A 20028-nucleotide genomic window follows, 5' to 3' on the forward strand; every position below is an offset into this window, starting at 1 on the left:
TGTTGGCCCATGACTTCAGAGGAAGAAGTTGGTGGTATGGCAGTAGAGGTCAAACCTTTCCACCAATATCCCATTACATTTTGTTGCTGTGTGACAGATGGCAGCAGAAGTGCAGTGCGAAATAAAATGGCATCTGACATGGAAGTCATCATCTGTATATTATGGCAGAGAGCTCTGCAGAACCAGCTTATGTAATAAAATGTTGTGACCCCTCCATCAAATACTTGTAAAAGAAAACAGCAACTGGTTAAAATGAGAGGAGAGAATACAAACTTTTTTTTTTTTTTTAAATCAATTTGAACATAAATTTATTCACTTTCTGCTTGGTCTGAAATTCATCTTCAAGCTTCTGCATTCTGAGGAGTTATTGTTACTGCATTGCTGTGGTGCAGATGTGTGCAGGAGGGTGAGAACAGATGTCTGATTTGGGAGTCAGGTGTGAATATTCCACCTAGAGGGAGTGTGAGCATTAGTGATGTTTTGAAGACAATGTGATGGAAGATGAGGTGCCAAATCTGAGACTGAAGCTGCTGGCCACCAGAGGCCAAGGCTTGGTGCATTTCCTACTGGATCTCTGCAGAACCTCTGGGACTTCTATTTCCATTAGCTCAAATGAAACCCAGGTGTGTCTGGACATGTGCATGCCATTTTATTTATTTTGGGAAGTGTGAAAATAATAGCTTTGAAAATCTTTTTCTTATTTTTTCCCAAAGGGGGTGATATTCTGTATGTCTGCTATACTTATTCCAGATCCCATCAGCTGGTGATGCAGCATCATCAGCTCTTATTCCATCCATTCAGACCTCTTTGGTATCCATTACACCAAAGGAGCACAGCTGGGTGCTGGGCTGTAATTTTTCATGCAGCTGGGATTAGATCCATCATCTTACTTGAAAGTTAAGACTAAGACCTTAAAAGTGAATGAGGCACCAAAATACAGCTTGATGTTCCTGCTGTGCTCTCAGGGCTTAAGCCAATGAGAAAAAGATTGAGCATGTCTGTGTTATTTTCACCTTTTGACACAGTTTGAGTGATTTGCAGTAATTTAGTTCAGAAATGGTACAGCTTCCCCCTGCAATGTCCTTGTGCCACAGAAAGCTGTAATGAGTCTCTGAAGAGATGGAGATAAGGAAGATATTTTTAAAGACAGTATAGCCTACACCAGTTTCAGAGAGGTACTGAGTGAAGGCTAAATCCTTCCACCATTTTCCAACACTTAAGTATCTTAGGGTGCTTAAGATACCCTCATGGTGTATGGTTAAAAGAAGATGGTAGGACAAAAACAAACTAAAAGCAACTTGGTGGATTTCCCTTTAACTTAGTATTGGAAATTTCTGTGATGAGACAGTCACTAAAAGTTACTAGAAGTAAGACTGTTGGGAAATGCATGCTTTTGAATGAATACCAGGAAAGACTGTTTGATGTTGGAAGTATTTGGCTGTAGGACTATTTCCTTGCAAAATGAGAAGCATATTTTGCCTGTGTTCTTCAAACAGCTCCAAATAGATAGTTGAAATGTAAAAGAAGATGAGAGGCAGTGGAAAACAGGAAAATATTTACCTTAGAGTCCAAACTAATATTTAATGGTTGTTTCAATATCTTTAATGATAACAACAATATATTTATATACATAAATGTGTGTATGCATGCATACTTGTAAGTGCTCCAGAAGGAAATGTTTTTTGTCTTTCCTGGAAGCCTCAGGTGTTCTGTGATAAGTCTTAACACAGGTGATGTATATCCAGATATTAAAGTAGGTATGACAAAAATAAAACCAGACTCCAAATACCTGTTCTTTAGCTCATTAACAGCTCTTTTCAAAATGTGTAGTTATGAATAAACCATTTACTTAAATGTATGCTCTGCAGGATTTCAGATTAAAAAAAAAATAATAATAATAAAAAAAATTTGAAAGGCTAAACTGCAATGAATGCACTGCATCATTGACAGCGAAGATCATTACTATTGGCTGTGTTCTGTCCTCCTTAATTAAATCATCAACCTGCCTGTACTTTCTGGAGCAGCTTAGTTACAGAAGGCTGTTTCTCTGTTCTTGTTTAGTTTATTAATTATTGGCCTGACACTCTGTTCAAGTCAACACACTTTCCTCATGATAAAAGTACACACTATGTTAAAAATAAGATAATTTTAAACAAATTTGAGAAGATAATACTAATCATGGCAGGTGACCACTGCAAATTTCTGAGTAGTTCTGCTACTTGCCTTCTGAACTTGCCTTCATCCACAAAGGACAGACAAAAGTGCTGTGAACTCTAGTTAAGTTGGTGAGGAGAATGCAAATGCACAGCTTTCATCCATGATTTTCATAGAGTTGTAGGAGTTGGAAGACACCTCTAGAGATCATTGAGTCCAACCCCCATGCCAAAGCAGGTTCCCTATACCAGGTTGCACAAGTAGGTGTCCAGGTGGGTCATGAATATCTCCAGAGAAGGAGACTCCACAACTCCCTGGGCAGCCTGTTCCACTGCTCCATCACCCTCACCATAAAGAAGTTCTTGTGCACATTTGTGTGGAGCTTCCTATGCTGCAGCTTCTGGCTGTTTCCCCTTGTCCTGTTTCCACGTGCTACTGAAGAGTATGGGCTTGCCACTCTGCCTCCCCACACCTTGGGTATTTAGAGACCTAGATCAGGTCCCCTCTCAGTCATCTTTTCTCAAGGCTGAACAGACCCAGTTCACTCAGCCTTTCTTCATAGGGGAGATGCTCCAGGCCCTTCACCATCTTTGTGGTCCTCTGCTGGACTCTTTCCAAGAGATTCCTGTCTTTTTGTACTGGGGAGCCCAGAACTGGACACAGAACTCCAGATGAGGCCTTACCAGGGCAGGGTAGAGGGTGAGGGTCACCTCTCTCGACCTGCTGGCTGTGCTCTTTTTAATGCACTGCAGAATGCCGTTGGCCTTTTTGGCCACAAGGGCACACTGCTGGCTCATGGCCAACCTGTCATCCACCAGGGCACCTGGGTCCCTCTCTGCAGAGCTCCTCTCCAGCAGCTCATCCCCTTCAACCTGTATTGTTTCATCCTTCCTAGATGCAAGACTCTACACTTGTTTTGTTAAAGAATATTTTTAAATGAGTCCACTGGTGTTCCTGTAGTATTTTGTACTGATTTTGCTTGTTTGCAAAGCTGCTGTGCTATCAGCTGATGTGGCTCTATAGGAGAACTCTTGATGGCAAATCTAAAGCAAAAAATCCCTGCAGAAGTGGCAGAGTGATGTTTGGAGGCACCATGGGTGCTGGCAGTAATGGGCTAAGAAGGAAGGGGCTTACTTTTCCTTCCTGGTTTTAAGTATATAATTCAGCAATTTGGATATCATGAATACTTGCAAGTCAGGTTCCCAAACTGTGGTTTCCCAAAATGTGTCACTCCAATGGGTTTTTCTTTGTTTACTCTAACTGCTGATATGTGCTCTTTAACATCTTTATCAATGACACTGATGACAGAATCGAGTGCACCCTCAGCAAGTTTGCTGATGACACCAAGCTGAGTGGAGTGGTTGACACGGTTAAAGGAAAGGATGCCATTCAGAGGGACCTTGACAGGCTAGAAAGGTGGGCTCAGGTGAACCTGATGATGTTCAAGAAGGTAAAGTGCACAGCTTTGCATTTGGGTCGAAGGACTCCCAGGCATCCATACAGGCTGGAAGGAGTGATCTTTGAGAGCAGTCCTGTGGAGAAGGACCTGGGTTTCTTAACAGATGAAAAGCTTAACGTGAGCCAGCAGAGTGCCCTTGCAGCTCAGAAAGCAAATGGTATCCTGAGAAGAGTGATTGTCTCCCTCTATTCTGCTCTTGTGAGGTCCCATCTACAGTACTGTAGGTCTGGAGCCCCCAGTACAAAAAAGACAGGGAGCTGTTGGACAGGGTCCAGAGGAGAGCCACAAAGATGATCAGGGGACTGGAGCACCTCCCCTATGAAGACAGGCTGAGGGAGCTGGGCTTGTTCAGCCTGGAGAAAAGAAGGCTGCAGGGTGACCTCATTGCAGCCTTTCAGTACCTAAAGGGAGCCTACAAACAGGAGGGGAATCAACTCTTTGATAGATAGGGTAGATAACTGTAGGATAAGAGGAAATGGTTTTAAGTTGAGGGAGGGAAGATTTAGGTTGGATGTCAGGGGGAAGTTCTTTACAGAGAGCTGTGAGGTGCTGGCACAGGCTGCCCAGAGAGGTTGTGGATGCCCTGTCCCTGAAAGTATTCAAGGTCAGACTGGAGGGGGCCCTGGGCAGCTTGGTCTAGTATTAAATGTGGAGGTTGGTGGCCCTGCCTGTGGCAGGGGGGTTGGAGATACGTGACCCTTGAGGTCCCTTCCAACCCTGGTGATTCTGTGATATCCTTTCATGGTGTGTAAAGGAGGGTGTAAGGAAGCTGTTCTGCTGAGCCTCATTTGCTACTGGATAGTTTCTGCCACTTCTCTGCAGGGGAAGTGATGGAGCCTCGGTGCTGGCCTGCCCAGGTGACCCCTGGCAGTACCTTCCTCTGGCCATGTTCCCCTTCTCAAGCAGCCTCTGGCACTGGGTCACATCTCACCCTTCCTTGCACCACAGAATCATGAGAAATCATTAAGGATGGAAAAGACCTCTAACAAATTGTGTCCAATCACCAACCCATCCCCACTGCCCTTTAACCATGTTCCTCACTGCCACATCTCCACAGTTATTAAACGCCTCCACGGATGGTGACTCCACCATCTCCCTGGGCAGCCTGTGCCGCAGCTAGATTTACCTCATACTAAAAGAAAACGTGAAAAGGATAAAGTATTTCAAGTTTGGACAAGTCGTTCTTTATTCACTATCCGGACCAAGTCAGCCTGGGTACCAGCCCACCCTCACGCTGTCGAAACAGCATTTCATTTAGAAACACGCGGTGGTGACAGAAGACCCCGCCCCGCCGGTGGGGGGACCGGTGCCGAACCCACCCCCCGCTGGAGGCTCCACCGCCCTCACGGGGGAGGGCAGAGCGCGAGAGGGGCCGGACCGCTCCCGCTCCCCCTCGTAGAGCAGGTGGAGGGTTCCACGGGGCCGGACGGGTTTTTATTCCGTCCCTGGTTGTGTCTGAAGGCGAGCAACTCCACCTCTGCCGGTGTTGGAGGCGCTGGTGCACGGCTCTCCGCTGGGGGCTCGGGGCTCCCCTCGCCATGGCTTTCACCTTCGCTGCTTTCTGCTACATGCTGTCGCTCGTGCTTTGCGCCGCGCTCATCTTCTTCGCCATCTGGCATGTGAGTACCGCGGGACCGTTTCGTTTGGAAGCGGTGGCGTTTGTGGGATTAAAAACCCCTCGCTGTTAGCCAAGACGGAATTTCTTATTCAAACTAGAGTGAAGCTGCTGGCTGAGTTTTGTGTAATCGTGGTCGAGGTAGAAATAGAATTCTCTCCGCGGAGTGATCTTTGAGATCGAATTGCTCTGAGCTGTTAATGGTGCAGTTACAAGGCTTTTCTTATTCACGAAATGACAAAAAATGTGACAGTGATGCCAAGCGCCGCGAGGCTAGAAAGGATCTGTAGCAGTCAGCGCCTGCTCTCCGCGAGGAAAGGAGTACAATTGCCGTGATTACTCACTTCTGTGCTCTTCTTTCAGCTTCTTCTAACCATAAGGTTTCCAAAAGTGTGAGTCTATAGATTCTTCAAACTTACTGAGATTAAAAAGTGTGTTTCCATACTCAATCACTTGCTATAAACTAAACTGCTGGCTTTTTTTTTTTTTTTTTAAATTCCATAATTATGAATACATTTTAATAGTTTTCATGTGTTTGAAGTCTGTTATCGTATTCCAGCAGTTGTCTTCTTTCTGGACTGAAGTTGTTGCCTGAAGATGCACAGTCTATCTAGCAAATGGGGCAAATCATATCTAAAGGAGTGCTCTAAGAAAGAAGGGGGTGGATTTTTAGTAGAGTCTATTGTGACAGGACAAGGGGAAATGGTTTCAATCTAAAAGATGGGAGATTTAGGTTGGATATAAGGAAGAAGATTTTTACAATCAGGGTGGTGAGGCACTGGTTCAGGTTGCCCAGAGAGATGATGGATGCTCCATCCCTGGAGACATCCAAGGTCAGGATGGACAGGGCTCTGAGCACCTGATCTGCTGTAGGTCCCTGTTCACTGCAGGGCAGTTGGACCAGATGGCCTTTAAGGGTCCCTTCCAACTCAAACAATTCTATGATTCTTCCATAAATCAGTGTAGTTACTTTGAACGCACTCTTGGTGAAATACCTATCAACTTTAAATCTGTAAGACAGTGGAGGATAATCTGTTGTTTTTAGAGGTTCAGAAGAGGCAACTAAGAAAGGAAAGCTTTGTCAATAGATTCATTTTTAATGTGCTTGTTGAAAAATTGAGGGACTGAATTTGAAAATGACCGGGAAACAATGCTCTGCTGTAATAGAGCAAGAATTGGTACAGTTATAAATAGATAGTTCTATTGAAATGCATGGCTTGTGAAGGTCATAGAACAGACTGAACACATTGCTGGAACAAACTTTTAAACACGACCTCTACATACAAAACACAGGAATTTTTATTGTCTTTCCTCTAAGAACTGTTACAATTTCTTACTTCTTCTGAAATGTAGTCTGATGTGTAGCTTAAATTTAGTGTCATAGGAGTTTCTTTTACCTTGAACATCTCACTGTGAACATCTTACTGAGAAACAAAGCTCCTGTTCCTTCACTGCAACCCATCTTTTTTTCCACGGTAGTACATTTGTAATGAACAGTTGCTATATTTCAGATACAAGTTTATGAAGGTAGCATTTCCTGCTACCTGCTAAAATGCTTTTTAATTATTATTTTTTTAATGCATGGTTCCTAAAAATAAATGGTTGATTAATCAGAGCATCTCATCACATTGAATGATTTCCGAGGTTCTAAGACTGAATCTGAGTATGCATCTTGTAGATTACTTTAAAGGGCTAAAGCAAATGGAAGCATTCGACTTTGTGTTGTTCCAGCCCAAATCTGACCGAAGTTTGGGCAGTTCTTTGGAATGAAATAACAGTGACTCAAACAGAATATATATATATATTTTTCCTTTCTTCTTGCTTGGTAGTCAGATGGCTTATATAAAATTGTAATTTTCATTCATATTGGTGTAGTAAATCCAATAAAAAGTGTGAAACCAAAACAGTGTAAAATGAGGATGTTCATTTTTGGAAACTATACTCTTCTGATGCCTTTCTTTTAAATTGAAGTATCTCTTTTTCTTTCCTTATGCTCTTCAGGACAGTCAGAGTGAAGCTGGTCAGAGTATTGGAAGGTGTTGAAAATGAATTACAGAAACTCCTTTAGGCTTTTGGTACACATGATAACATTGTTTCACTGTTGTCTGTCAAGGAAGAAAACACAAATTTGTTGATATGAACAGAATTTAAACTATGCACAAGGTTTATGTCCCTAGCTTTTTGTAGTTCTTCATTAAAGCACACTGTAATTACCTAGTCAGTTTTACTCCATTCTGAACTGCTCTGAAGCAAGGTTTAGCTGAGCCATGTCAGCTCTTTTCTGAACTCCCATCCGGGTTTGACATGTTACATTTTTTCTGTATAGCTCCATTGATTTCAGTTATGTCTGAATTGAAGTTGACTGGAGGTGATCAAATTGTGGTTTAATTGTTGTCCCTTAATACGTGATGTGTTTTTACAAACTCTCAGTGCAATTATTTGGGTAATCTGACTATGTATAAGAGATTCCTTCCCTTTCTTCATATTTTAAGATGAAATTGTGTGCTCTGAGATTTGTTATTTCAAAGAAAGCTTTATAAAACAACCTTCAAAGTGTTCTACTATGTAATATCACAAAGGCAAAAAATCATGTGTGATATCATAAGTGTGAAATCATAAGAAGATAGACATTGGTTAAAAAAATAATTCATGAGATAAGCCATCGACTTTCAAGCTCACACCAGCGTATCTGTGGATGTGTGTGATTGCTTAGTAACCAGTAGTACTTAAGGACTGCCAGAAAGGTTTAGGATTATTACGCCAGTGGAATAATGAATAGGGCTTGCCTAAGCAGTTGTACCAAATCACCCAGGCTTATGGAATATACTTCAATGTAATAGAACTGCATGATGGCAAGAGCAGTGTGTGCTGAAATCAGTGATGGTTACTTCAACATAGAACCATTAAGGTTGGAAAAGGCCTCTAAGATCACTGTGTCCAACTACCAACCTATCCCACCGTGCCCACTGACCATGTCCTTCAGTGCCACACCTCCATGGTTCTCAAACACCTCCAGCGAACAGTAACACCATCACCTCCCTGGCAGCTGTGCTAGTGCCTCACTGCTCTTTCTGAGAAGAAATGTTTCTTAATATCCAACTTGAATCTCCCCTGACAGGACACATATGCTGAGTGTGGATAATAGAACTGAACTCCAAGTACTGCTATTTTAATTTTTTTTTACAAATATCCCTGAAACATCTTTGCTTTCCAACTGGAGCTGCTATGTTCTTAGAAGATGTTACCAATTCTGTTGTTATTCTCTGCCTTCTTCTGATGATGTGGACTGTGTTTCATTATTTATTAGTACTCAATTTGCAGTAGTTTAAGTTAAAATATTTGAAACCTCTCCATGAGATATGTACATGGAATTTGGTGAATATTCAGTTAATGTCTCACTAGGTTTCCTCAGAAAATTCCTACCCTAATTTTTGATAAATTGAATAATCTTAGTTTTGAAGATAAGTAGAAAGTCCTCAAGAGAACCATTTAAAGCTTGGGTTGATAGCAAGTTGAGTTGAACAAACACTTTGATCTCAAAGTACCTGCTTCTCTATCAGTTTTCTCTGTGCATCAGTGCCTTATTGTTTCTGTAAGTGATTTGGAGGATAGCTGGCTGTTCCGTCTGAATCTGATATAAAGAGCTGTAACCTAGCTGGATGTGGATTTCTCTTCATTAAAGGATGCTGGGCACCTCAATTTAACCTCCTTTAAGAGCCTGCCTTGAAATGAAAGTAGTTTCCTTACAGATTCGGTTGAGCTTGAATGTTCTTTCAGTTATTGAAGTTCAGTCCTGTACTTTAATGAGTCATTAACTGAATTTTCTGAGGATATTAGATAATCATGTAATTAAAAATAGTATCAGATGAATGTTTGAGGAGTAGGAACATAAACACTGTTGTTATCCATATTTCTTGAAGATATTTTCTTCTCTATCTGAGTGGCTGAGCACATTGTCCCTGAAGGTTTCGTAGTCATAACAGCTTAAGAAACATCTGATATTTCCACTCTTTCTGAAGACTGAGCACAGCCAGACTGGGCTGGCTATAACATAGCCTGACAGTTCCTTACAACTCTTCTCTTGGAAGTTTGTCACATTAATGCTGACAGACAGATATCAGCCTAGGCAACATAAGCAGCTTAACACAATATATTTTATATATTGAGAAATAAATACATTTCAATGCAACTACCTTGCCATGCTTAAATAATAATTTTAAAATAATTTAAAAATGATAGGAGTCTGTCTTCACCACAGACTTAAAAGCTGTAAAAAGATTTAATTGGTGCTCTCTCCGTGCTTGAACTGTCAATATGAGATATATTTGGAGGAAGGTTTTAAACTGTAAATGATTGCCACTGGTTGTATCACAACTCACAGTGACTCCATTATCTACGTACAATAAATTATTCTGTGGAGTCTCATGTGTCCTTCAGAAACATACAGAGAACTGCTTCAATGATATTTAGTTGTCACATCTTTTTTTAATCATAAGATTAGCTGGAAAATCTATTTACTAAAAGGATGTTATCTCAAAGCTGGTAAACACCATATTTGTAGTGCTTTATTTCAGCTGCTCTGCGTGTTAACAAGCAAGGCAACACAGCTGTCATATTGCATTAGACTGTGAGTACAGCTCTCTGATTGAGTCTGAGGCATGAGTTTGTAGCTCTTACTACATATATTTGTATATTCATCTACCAGATATGTTAAATCACCCTTTACACCCAACATCAGGCTTCTGGCTTCATTGATTTGCCTGCTTCCTTTGTCCCTCTCAAGATAAGTGTCCTTCTATCAGAATGTTTTTCAGGAAGAGAGGGATGCTCAGCTTGAGAATGTAGAAACATCTGTTTGACCCATTCCTCTTCCTCTCTCTCTGGCATGGGGTTTATTTATAACTGTTCCTGCTGCTGACAGCTAGAGGTGAATCCACCAGGCAATCCAATGGTCTCAGAATATCAAAAGCTAAAGATACTGAGGACTTACCTCCTGTAGGTTGGTGCTTTTGGAAAGACATCAACTTTCTGTGGAAACCAGGTAGCTTTCCCATATGAAACAAGTATTGTTATTTTCATTCTGCAAAGAGAGAGTCACCTGAAGTCTCAGGACAGAGGAAGGAAAGTTCATGAAGGAAAAAGCAGAGGAGTGTTGAAAATTTTATTAAAAATGCGCAGTTTGTGGCTATGATGTCATGCAACAAGCAAGATTCAGTTTTATTAACAGGATGGTTCCCATGTTCCATAGGTAATAATTTACACCTTCAGAATATCCTATTCCTGTTAAAGGAAACCCAATCACTGGATCCCCGCTCCAATAGCTAAGTTTAATGGCAGTGATACCTCCTGATATCACCTGCAAACTTGCTCTGTCTCATCTTCCAAGTCATCAATGAAGATGTCAAACAAGACTTAAACCAACACTGATTTCTGAGGAAATCCACTCTAAATTGGTTATCAGGCAGTCTCCAAACGAGTGACCGCTGTCTTTCATCCTAGTGATACAGTCAGTTTTTCACCTTGTGGTCTGTCCATCCTTTCCCCTATTACCCTAGTTTGGGTACAGATTTTTTTATGCTGGGACACAGCATCTCCCTCTTGCTTAGTGTCACGCTGTGTGCCCTTGAAAACTCTGAGGAGCATCAAAGCACCTTGTAGCAGCAGGGCAAGGGTCCATCTAATTTTATCCGCTTTCCTTTGGAAAAATATTACCGTATAAAACAAGAATCTATTTTAGAGATGTTACTGTGAAAAGTTATATTAAGAGGCACTGAAAAAAATCACAAAACTTTCACAGCAGTAGGTTTTCTATTCAAGATAGTGCAGGATTGCTGAACTCACACCTAATGTTTTGATAAAAAGAGTAGGTAGAAAAAAAATGAGTGCCTTTGTGGAGCTGTCCTATGGAACATTGCCTCCAGCTCCTCACCTGTGCGGAAGGTCATGAAATACCTCTGGGTTGGTTTGGGTCCTTTTGTATTTCTAGGCTTTTGGGAGTTCTGTCATATCCTAGCTATCAGATTTATATTTTGTAACATAGCTGGAAGTCTAAACTAAGCACATTACTGGGGTAATGGAGTTTAAAATGCAAAGAAGATCTGCGGTAAAATGGTGAGAATTAGTAAGTTAAAATCTTTGCAGTTCTCCAATAACAGTTTCTGTGCAAATGTCAGGCATTGTTGACAGAAGCACTACTTCTTTCCTTTTTTTTGAAGAAATGTCATTTGATTTTTCAATGCATGTAAATGCCAGCCATCTTTATGCTGTGAGTCACTGTTTCAAGTGCTTGATTGTTTAGTCAATCATCTGCAGTGTTGTTATTTTATCGTGTTATGAGTTTGTGCTAAACTGTTATTTGTATCACCACATAAATGGGCATTTATAAGCCAGCATTACAAAGACTCCATGAAGACCGATTTGACTGTGTGTGCTTCAGAGTTGATCTGCTTGCAGTATTGCTTAAACACTATTACATCCTTTAGCAAATTGATTTGCTGATCACTTGAATGACAGATCTGTTTGGAGTTGTGCTGAAATCTGTCTTTATCCTTAATCATGCTCTTGTAATTAAAACAATCAGTTTCATAGGGACGTAGGTAGATAGTGGAGGCATGAAAAAAGTGCTGGTGTTCAATTATCTTAGACTGTTTCATCCTTCTTACTGGCTGTCACGTGCCTTTCCCTTGCCTTCTGCAAACACAACTGCACCACTGATGTTTTGTTTCACCTTGCCTTATCTCTGCCAACACAGCTGTGTTGCTGGTGGGTGTGTGTGTCTGTGCCTTGGGGTTTTTTCCTTCAAGTTCTTTATGGGTAAGAACATCAGGAGAGATTCTGAGCATTGTCATCGTTGCCTTATGCCACCTGCAGGAGAACCTCCTGTTCTATTGCCTTGCCTCTTGGTCCAGCTGGGCTCCAGCTGTGCAGGCTGGAGGCAAGATACACAGATATGCCAGCATTTTGGCCTGCCACCCCATAGCAGGCTCCTTTCTGAGACAGCATTGCTATTACCACACTGCTAAGTGGATAATGGGCAAGAAAATCTTCATGAAAAGGGGAGAAGTTGGGCTAAGGGAAGCGGAACTCTGGGGATAAAGATATGGAGATCACATTAGACATAAGAAAGTGTATTATGAGTAAAGGTTAAAAAGAAGAAAGATTGAAAATGTAGAATTCTTGCTTGAGAAACAGTTCCTTGAGAAGAGAAGGCTGGCTGAATGCAGAAACTATAGTTGAATTCAGATAGTGGGCATTTTTGGGTGGCCTGTGTAATGAATCTTTTGTGAGGGTATGCTGTAAAATGTGACATGCTTGGACAAATTTATTAGTGGCAGAACCCAGATGCACTTATGTGTTTTGTGAGGTTTGGTGAACATGGATAAATCACTGCTGGTAGGAATGGGGAATGCAAGAGAGGAAAAAGAGGTGACAGCAGCAGTGGGAAACCTGTGGTGAAACGGAAGAGAACTCAACATAAGGAGTGGGGGAAGGTATCTCTCCTAAACATCAGTTTTTACACTGTGAATTGACACTGTTGAGGAGAGAACTGACTGGAAAAAAAGATGCGTGGAACAAAATAATAACTTATTACAATATGTAGGATTCTTTGAAAACTAAGTAGAATAAGTTCTGCTGTAATGGTAAGATTGGAAACTTGTTAGATATAGCAATAGCCAATTGACCAGACTTTCATTGATGACTTCTGTCCTACTGATACTAGAAAAACATCTCGTCTTCTGATCTCATTCTCTTACCTCCTCCTTGGAAGCAGATATTTTTTCTAGTTGTATTTATTTTGGTATATTTCCTCATTTATTTACTGCCCTTTCTCTGAAATTATTCTGCAGAAGCATCCTGTTTGTTCCTAGCTTTGTGTTATGTTGTTAACAAATAGAAAGAACTGAAGTACATTTTTCTGAGAATAATTTATGAACACAGAGCTTTGAGAATAATTTATGAACACAGAGCTTTGTGGCTCTAAAGTCTGTTCCTCTTTGCTTCCACATCTCCCATACTGGAGGTCTGATGAGAGGGGAAAAAGCAAGTGGTAAAACTGCATGCGAGCACATTACATTTAAAGTGAACTAGATCAGAAATAACTTGTAATTTTGAGGAAAATCAGGAAGAGAAGAATACTTCCTCTTGTTATGTGGTTTCCAGCCAGGATTAACCCATTGTCAGTCCAATGTGACCATGCCAACATCCTATAAGTTTACCCTTGTATGTCAGGCTTTTCACAAGCCCAAACCTAGCCTGTTCCTGGGTAGTAGAGAATGTGACCTATACAAGTAGAAGATGTACAAATCCCTAGTAATGAGTTAGTGACATAGAGGTAATAAGCAATACCTCCTCTTTGTTTCATTTCTCATTGCACTTTCTTGGGGGGACAGTTAGTCTAAGGAGAAGCAAGAGCAGAGCAGCGCTCTCCTCCTTTTGTTGAAAGTAGAGTTCTCCAGTCTCTCCTGAGCTGGGATACAAAATGCCATCATTTTCTTCTCACCAGTGTTGTTTGGGAGGTCAGCAAGCCATTTCAGCTGTGCTGTCCATTACCTGAATCAGTGCCATGAATCATGTCAGCACCTCAGCTTGAAAGCTTGAATCTAAGCGCTTGTAATTTGCCCTTGGCCCACTGAGGAGACTGAGATTATGGATAATGCTTTGGCTTAACTTTATATATATTTTTCAACAATTTATTTGCAGATCTGGTCTTTGCCTCTTTTCCAGGATAGAAGAAAAAAGCGAGGCTTGAGTCTGTGTGACCTTTGCTGGGTTGCCCTCTGTTACCTTGATGAATGTTTGGCCACGACTGGGAATCCACACTGTTACAGATGGTTTTTCTGAACAGACTTGTCTGTCACATCAACTTAGTGCCTCACTAACAAGGGACAGCGCTGCTGATAGGGCATGTCAGTTTGTTGTCACTGCTGCGCTGAGCTGAAGAATCAGAAGTGGTTAGATAGTCCAATGTTTAAAAGGTTTTGATTTTGTTACTTAAATGGAAAAGCCTGGTTTTCATGAATCCATGTGAAATGCTCCATTGCATGTAGCAATAGGAGGACATATGCAGAGCAGATTATTGGCAGGATGCTTGCACTGAAAGTGCAGCAGGTGTGGGAGATGTGTGTTCAGCTCCCTTTGCTGCACAAACTATTTCTCTGAGTACCTATGAAGGTGCTCAGATTTTGGGCTCTTTGTGCTTGATTGTCAAATCCTGGTGATAGGTCCTGATGTCACCTGCGACATGGACTCAGAGTCTCCAGAAATGGGTGACCTGCTGGGTGCAACAGTCACAGATTTCATACTTTTCTAGTATAAAAAAGTGAGGGTAGGTCTTTTGCCTCAATAAACCCTTCAGTGAAATGTCTTTATGCACTGTAGCAAGATATTGGCAATGGAATTAACCTCATTTCCAAAAAACGTTTCAAGAAATGAGTTCAGGTGCTCTTGTGAGAAATAGAAGACATAATTTTTAAGTCTATGCTGGCAGAAGAGTTTCCTCACAGTACTGAATGTAAATACACTTAAGTAATGCATCTATAGGTACATTTAACCTTTACTTCTGCTCAGAGCAATGTGGTATAGCCATCATTTTTGCTGCTAAGTGAAGACGTTTTGCTTTGGTGTTTTATTTTTGCTTGATGTTATTATCAACATGTTCTGTCCCTCAAAGCATGTCAAGGGTTGTTCTTCATTCACATAATGCTGCTGATTTCTGAACTGTCTCACTGTAATGAAGCAGCACACCTACCTTAAAAACTCCTCCTCCATTGGAAGTCTGTTCTGAAATGTGTTCTAGCTGCAGGGAGCAGAACTATCAGCCTCTTCGGAGACAGGCTCTGTACAACTGTGTTAGGATCATGTCTTCTGTGCAGCTTGCTTGCTCGTTTTCCTTCTTGTAATGAGCTGCAATTTATCAGTGCAAAGCTGATTATTTTTTTTTTTTTCCTGGCTGGATTTCAGCTGGTCTGGACTGAAAGCCAGGGAGTGGGTGTGAAGCCGTGGCACAATTGTAGGTCATCTCTGAACTCCATACCTGGGGGAAAAGGTAGAACTTCTTCCTTCCTGACTGAGAAGGCTGGCACATCTCAGCTTCGGGATAACTGGGGAACATATTTCAGTGACTGTGGAGGAAAAGTGAAATCTGTGTCCAGAATCCTGTTGTTACCTGTTAAAATTGTTTCTCCTTGCAGTTGGATGAGGTGACTTTAAAACACTCCTTTCATAACAGTTAAAGAAAGCTGTCAATAGATGCTTGTCAGATCAGCCTTCTGGGAACATCATGCTCTTAACAGAATTTTGCAACTGCTGAGGTTTTTTTCTGTGCTTTTGTCAAAACAAGAAGTGAATTTTTTACATGTAGAAATCAGATTGGTTTTTCATATTGTCTGTAGTGTTGCTATAATAGCAACCAGTAGCACACTGAGATAGTAACTTTCGATTCAAAATACTTGAAACTCTTCACAGTATGGTTGTGTTCCTGAAGATAAATCTCTGCCTCTTTCACAAAATGGATGGAGTTTTTCATTCTTCTGCTAATACATGGACTTCTAGGTGTCTGCCAAATGGTTATTCTTAGTAGTTTCTCCTGGACCTCTCCACATGCTCAGAAATCTGACTTAGTGCAGTGGAAGCAATGCTGCTGCTTTTGACTGTGTAGTTATTGTTCATGTGGGGGAATACAGTGATGTGTGTAGGCGTAGCAGTCTGCATTGGTGTAGCAACATGTTCTGGGCAGGAGAGCCGCCTTCTTTGGGTTTTTATCACTATTTAACAAAAATAGTATAGTTATGCCTCTACAATTCCATAGGTAGATAGGGAAGCCTTTTCAATTATATTTGTGGAATAGTCACTGCATGCATTTTATTTTGCAGATCAGAATTTCTAGTGGAAAAAGCTTACGGTGTGTTGAGAAGTTACAGTAAGATTTTAATGACTGTTAAGCTATCTTAAACTTCCAGTTAGAGCTCAAAAGTTTGAACTGTATTGGATTAAATGTAGTACCACCTCACACAGAGCTAAGAATTGAAAGCCAGTTGCTCAGCTGTATGTTTATGCAGCCCTGGATGGTACCACAAGTGCTTTGTTTGCATTAGCAGTGTAGAGAGTTGTTTAATAGCAGCAGCATAAGAAATTCAAGTTAAGTAGAGCAGAGAAATGCCATACAATTATTACTGTGAAATCTGACAGATAGAACAATTTTCTACCCTTGAGTGGTTTAAAGCCATTTGCAATCTTAATCCAGAAAGGCACAGCTTAAGGCAATGCTCTGCTCCAGGGATGAACGACAGTATAATAATCACGCAGAAACACAAAGTTTTCATAGCTTCTTATATGCTATTAGTCTGCTGACAGTATTCTTGTATTCTTTGTTTCCCCAAATATTTAGGTTTGCAGAAATTCAGGGGGCTCTCTTTCATCTGCAACTACTTCTGCAATTTAAGTCCTGAGCTTTGTTTTTCCCCTAGTATAAAAGATAGGAGTGGTGCATTTGTTAAGGTCTTCATTGTCATGAAGTAAGTCTTTTAAATGCAAAACATAGTTGTTATTCTTTTATTGATAAATACATTTCATCTCACTTTCCTCTTTAAGCTCTGTTTGACTGTAGTGTTAAGACTCTGATCAAAACCAGCATTTCAGATATGTAGTCTAGAAAGCTACTGAGTTATGTGGGTAGATACGATGAAAAGAAAAAAAATACATATGTATATTTTAAAAGATGTTTAACAAAAGGATACAATAATGTGGGGAGAAAAAAAGATTAACTTATTTGGCTTTTGAGAGTAGTTACCCATCCATTCCTGCAATTTTGAATAATCATTTTAAGAAACTGTCTGTCACTCTCTGTTAGAGGAGTTCATAAAAGCGGAAAGCCAGGAGGGTGTTTTCCACCATAATTATGCTTAATGATGCAAAGATCAGTCCACATTTTTCTGCTTTATGTTCTGTCCTTGCTTCATTGGCTATGTAATTCCAACTTCCAGAGAAATATAAGACTCACTTGAAATAAAATGAATGTACATTGAGCTTCAGAGCTAAGCAGTTAAAAACTTCCAAGTAGAGGGAAGGGAGACTGTAATTGATGGGAAAGGATTAAAGGTTTGTTTAGTACCAGCATGAAAGTTGGAGTTGAGTATTTCACCTATTAGGATAATATATCATCTAAAACTACAGCATTAGTAATATTTGAGCTTCATTTTTTTTTGTTTTTCCATTACCTAGAACTTTTTCAGGGCACAAAGGTTTAAACCTGCATATATGCTGTAGAATTGTGCCTGCTACAAAGATACATAGGTAAGGAATCATCTGTGCATGGCATTGGCAGCTGTACTCTGAAAGTTCTCGATGTGGACCAGGCGGGCAATGCTCATTAGCTTCATACATTTATTCATTCCTGGTCTGCAGTACAAACCCTGCAGTACAAACAGTGTAGGTGTTTGGAATGTAGGGCTTTCTAAGTACTGTCCTCCTGAATCTGAACTGCTGTCTAAAGGATCAGACTTCAGTATGTCTTTGGGTGTCTTTATCCTTCTATAAGAGATATTGAAGTCCATAAATAGCAATGGTGTTATCTGCCAGTATGAAACTCTTTCCAATTTCTGGGTGATTGACTGAATTCCATTACTAATTCAAAAGCTTTGCTGACTTTTCAGACAGTCCCTGCACCTGCCGTATGTAAATTCCTGCAGTGTGGCTTTGATTGCAGGGACAGCGAGCAGGGCTGTGCCAGCTCTCTCCACTCTAATGGTTCCCAATCAAACTAAAGCTGTGAAGGTGCAATCATATGGGTAGCAGCAAGCAGGTTTTCTTATCTCTTTGGCCACAGCTTGGCTCATAGGGAGGATTTCCCTGACTGCCACTCATCTTCAGATTAAATTCCTGCTGTGCTTCTGAGTTAGGGACTTCTCTTTTCCTTGGCATTCAGCCACTGATTCTTTTTGGAGCTGTCAGTCCCAGCCAAAATTGAAGATGGGAAAGTGTGATGTCCTCTCAGCCACAGAATACTGGATGGCCATATGAAGCCTGAAAAAGGAAATTTATTTCACCATTTTGTGTTTTTCTGCTGCTCATTACTGCACATCTCACAGCACTTGTCTCTTTTTCAGAAGGACCTTTCTTCTTATCAACCCGCCTAGAAGTGAGGGGTTAATAAATGCTGAGATAATTAGACATGTTACTTGTGTATAAGTGCTCCTACAGAAATTTGGCAAGAAAAATGTTTTTAGTTTTTCAAAAGAAGGTATTGATTAGATTTAGTTTCTGTTGGCAAGTGTCAAGATAAAATGTGCCAGATATCCAAGAGCTAACCCATGCCTTTAAGGAAAAACTTGAAAAATAGATACAGTCCCAGCATCTTTTAGCTCTGTTATTAATTCTTACTCTTGTGCAAGGGCTGCAATGCACAGGATTTGCATGTGTATGTGTGGGTTTGTATGAATGTCAGCTAGCAGGAACTAGGGATGGAGTCTTCTGCTGAACTGAAGACAAATGGCTTTGGAGTCACTCCAACTGCAAGTTCCTGCAAAATAAAACTTTCTCGTTTTATTGAATAGCTGTTGTAATGAAGTAGTGTTTTGCAATGGCAAGGTTTGTCTGTGAATAGTTTTCATTTAGGAACAGGTTCCCGGTTTCACAGCAGCTTTGTAAATGCTTCCAAATGGAATAGTCTTCCAATTGGAACAGTAAGAGGGGAAACTGTATGCCTCCTTTTCAAAATAAGCTTGGCATAGTCATCACTTGGAACACTTGAGTTGGCAGAAATAAGGGGCTATCCTTGGCAGCCCAAAGTGTCCCCTCCGGTACTTCTTCATGGATTCTGTTTTGAGAATTAAATGATAATAAAATAATAACATTTACTATCATTACTGTTTCATTATGGTACAAACAAGAGGCACTTTGATCTAGAAGGTAAGATAAGATGTTTCACTCTCTATAAGCAGTGTGTTTTATTAAAACAAATACAGTGATATAATATTGAACTATGCCTCACAATCCAGTTGTCTGAAGTCAAAAGGTAAAAATGTGGTTTGGGAACAATTTCTGATTTTGTGTTACATCTGTATATTCTTTGAGTATTAGTCTATTGAAAATGACAGAAATGGTTCTGCCCAGGAGAAAATACAGCATTTTGAAAACTCTGATGTATGCACCACTTCCTACCAAAAATGGGGATCTTGTTTGCACTGTTTAATGAGATTTGTGTGCAGGGTCACTGGTAGATGTTCTTTATTTATGGAATAGGAGGCTAGAAGAGGCCAAAAGCATTTCCCTGGATGCTTATGTGCTTTTTCATTTCCAAGTTGTGGTCATTGTAGCTTATGTTTTACTTACTGCTGCATTACATCCTTGAGTAATACTGTTTCTTCTCTAGACTGTTTCCATTATACTTAAGGTAATGGCTGTAAATTGCACCAGAGCAGGTTCAGGTATTAGTGAGCACTATGGGGATGGCTTGGTAGTTGGACTAGGTGACCTTAGAGGTCTTTTCCCTAATGATTCTGTGTTCCCATGATGTTTCTAGTTGCACAGCAGCTCCCCAGCCTTCAAGTGTGTAAGTATTACAAAACTGTGCAGTAAATTATTTTGGATCTCCAATAAACAAGGTAGTTTGCTTTGTGAAGAACTTTTGCTTTATTGTAGTTCTTTTAATGCATGTGTGAGAACAGTTATGCTTGTAATGCTGCGTACCTCCAACATTTTAGTCACTGTGCTTCAGTGTCTGCCTTGCTGAAATAGTGAGCTTACTATAGGTATGGTTGTAACCTCGATTAATAGTTCTGTGCACTTCCCATGGATCACAAAC

The 20028-nt window shown here is 40.6% G+C and overlaps 1 protein-coding gene across 1 annotated transcript in view; it reads left to right on the forward strand.

Annotated features, from left to right (window-relative positions):
- Nucleotides 1-4975: 4975 nt before the first annotated feature.
- Nucleotides 4976-20028, forward strand: part of CNIH3 (cornichon family AMPA receptor auxiliary protein 3) — a 40542-nt gene continuing 25489 nt past the window's right edge. The window contains 1 exon segment of the mRNA XM_052695599.1: nt 4976-5232. Coding sequence (XP_052551559.1) covers nt 5152-5232 — 81 coding nt within the window. The 5' untranslated portion in view covers nt 4976-5151.

Source organism: Tympanuchus pallidicinctus, unplaced genomic scaffold (genome assembly GCF_026119805.1).
Source record: "Tympanuchus pallidicinctus isolate F22 unplaced genomic scaffold, pur_lepc_1.0 scaffold1, whole genome shotgun sequence".
Taxonomy (NCBI): Eukaryota; Metazoa; Chordata; class Aves; order Galliformes; family Phasianidae; genus Tympanuchus; species Tympanuchus pallidicinctus.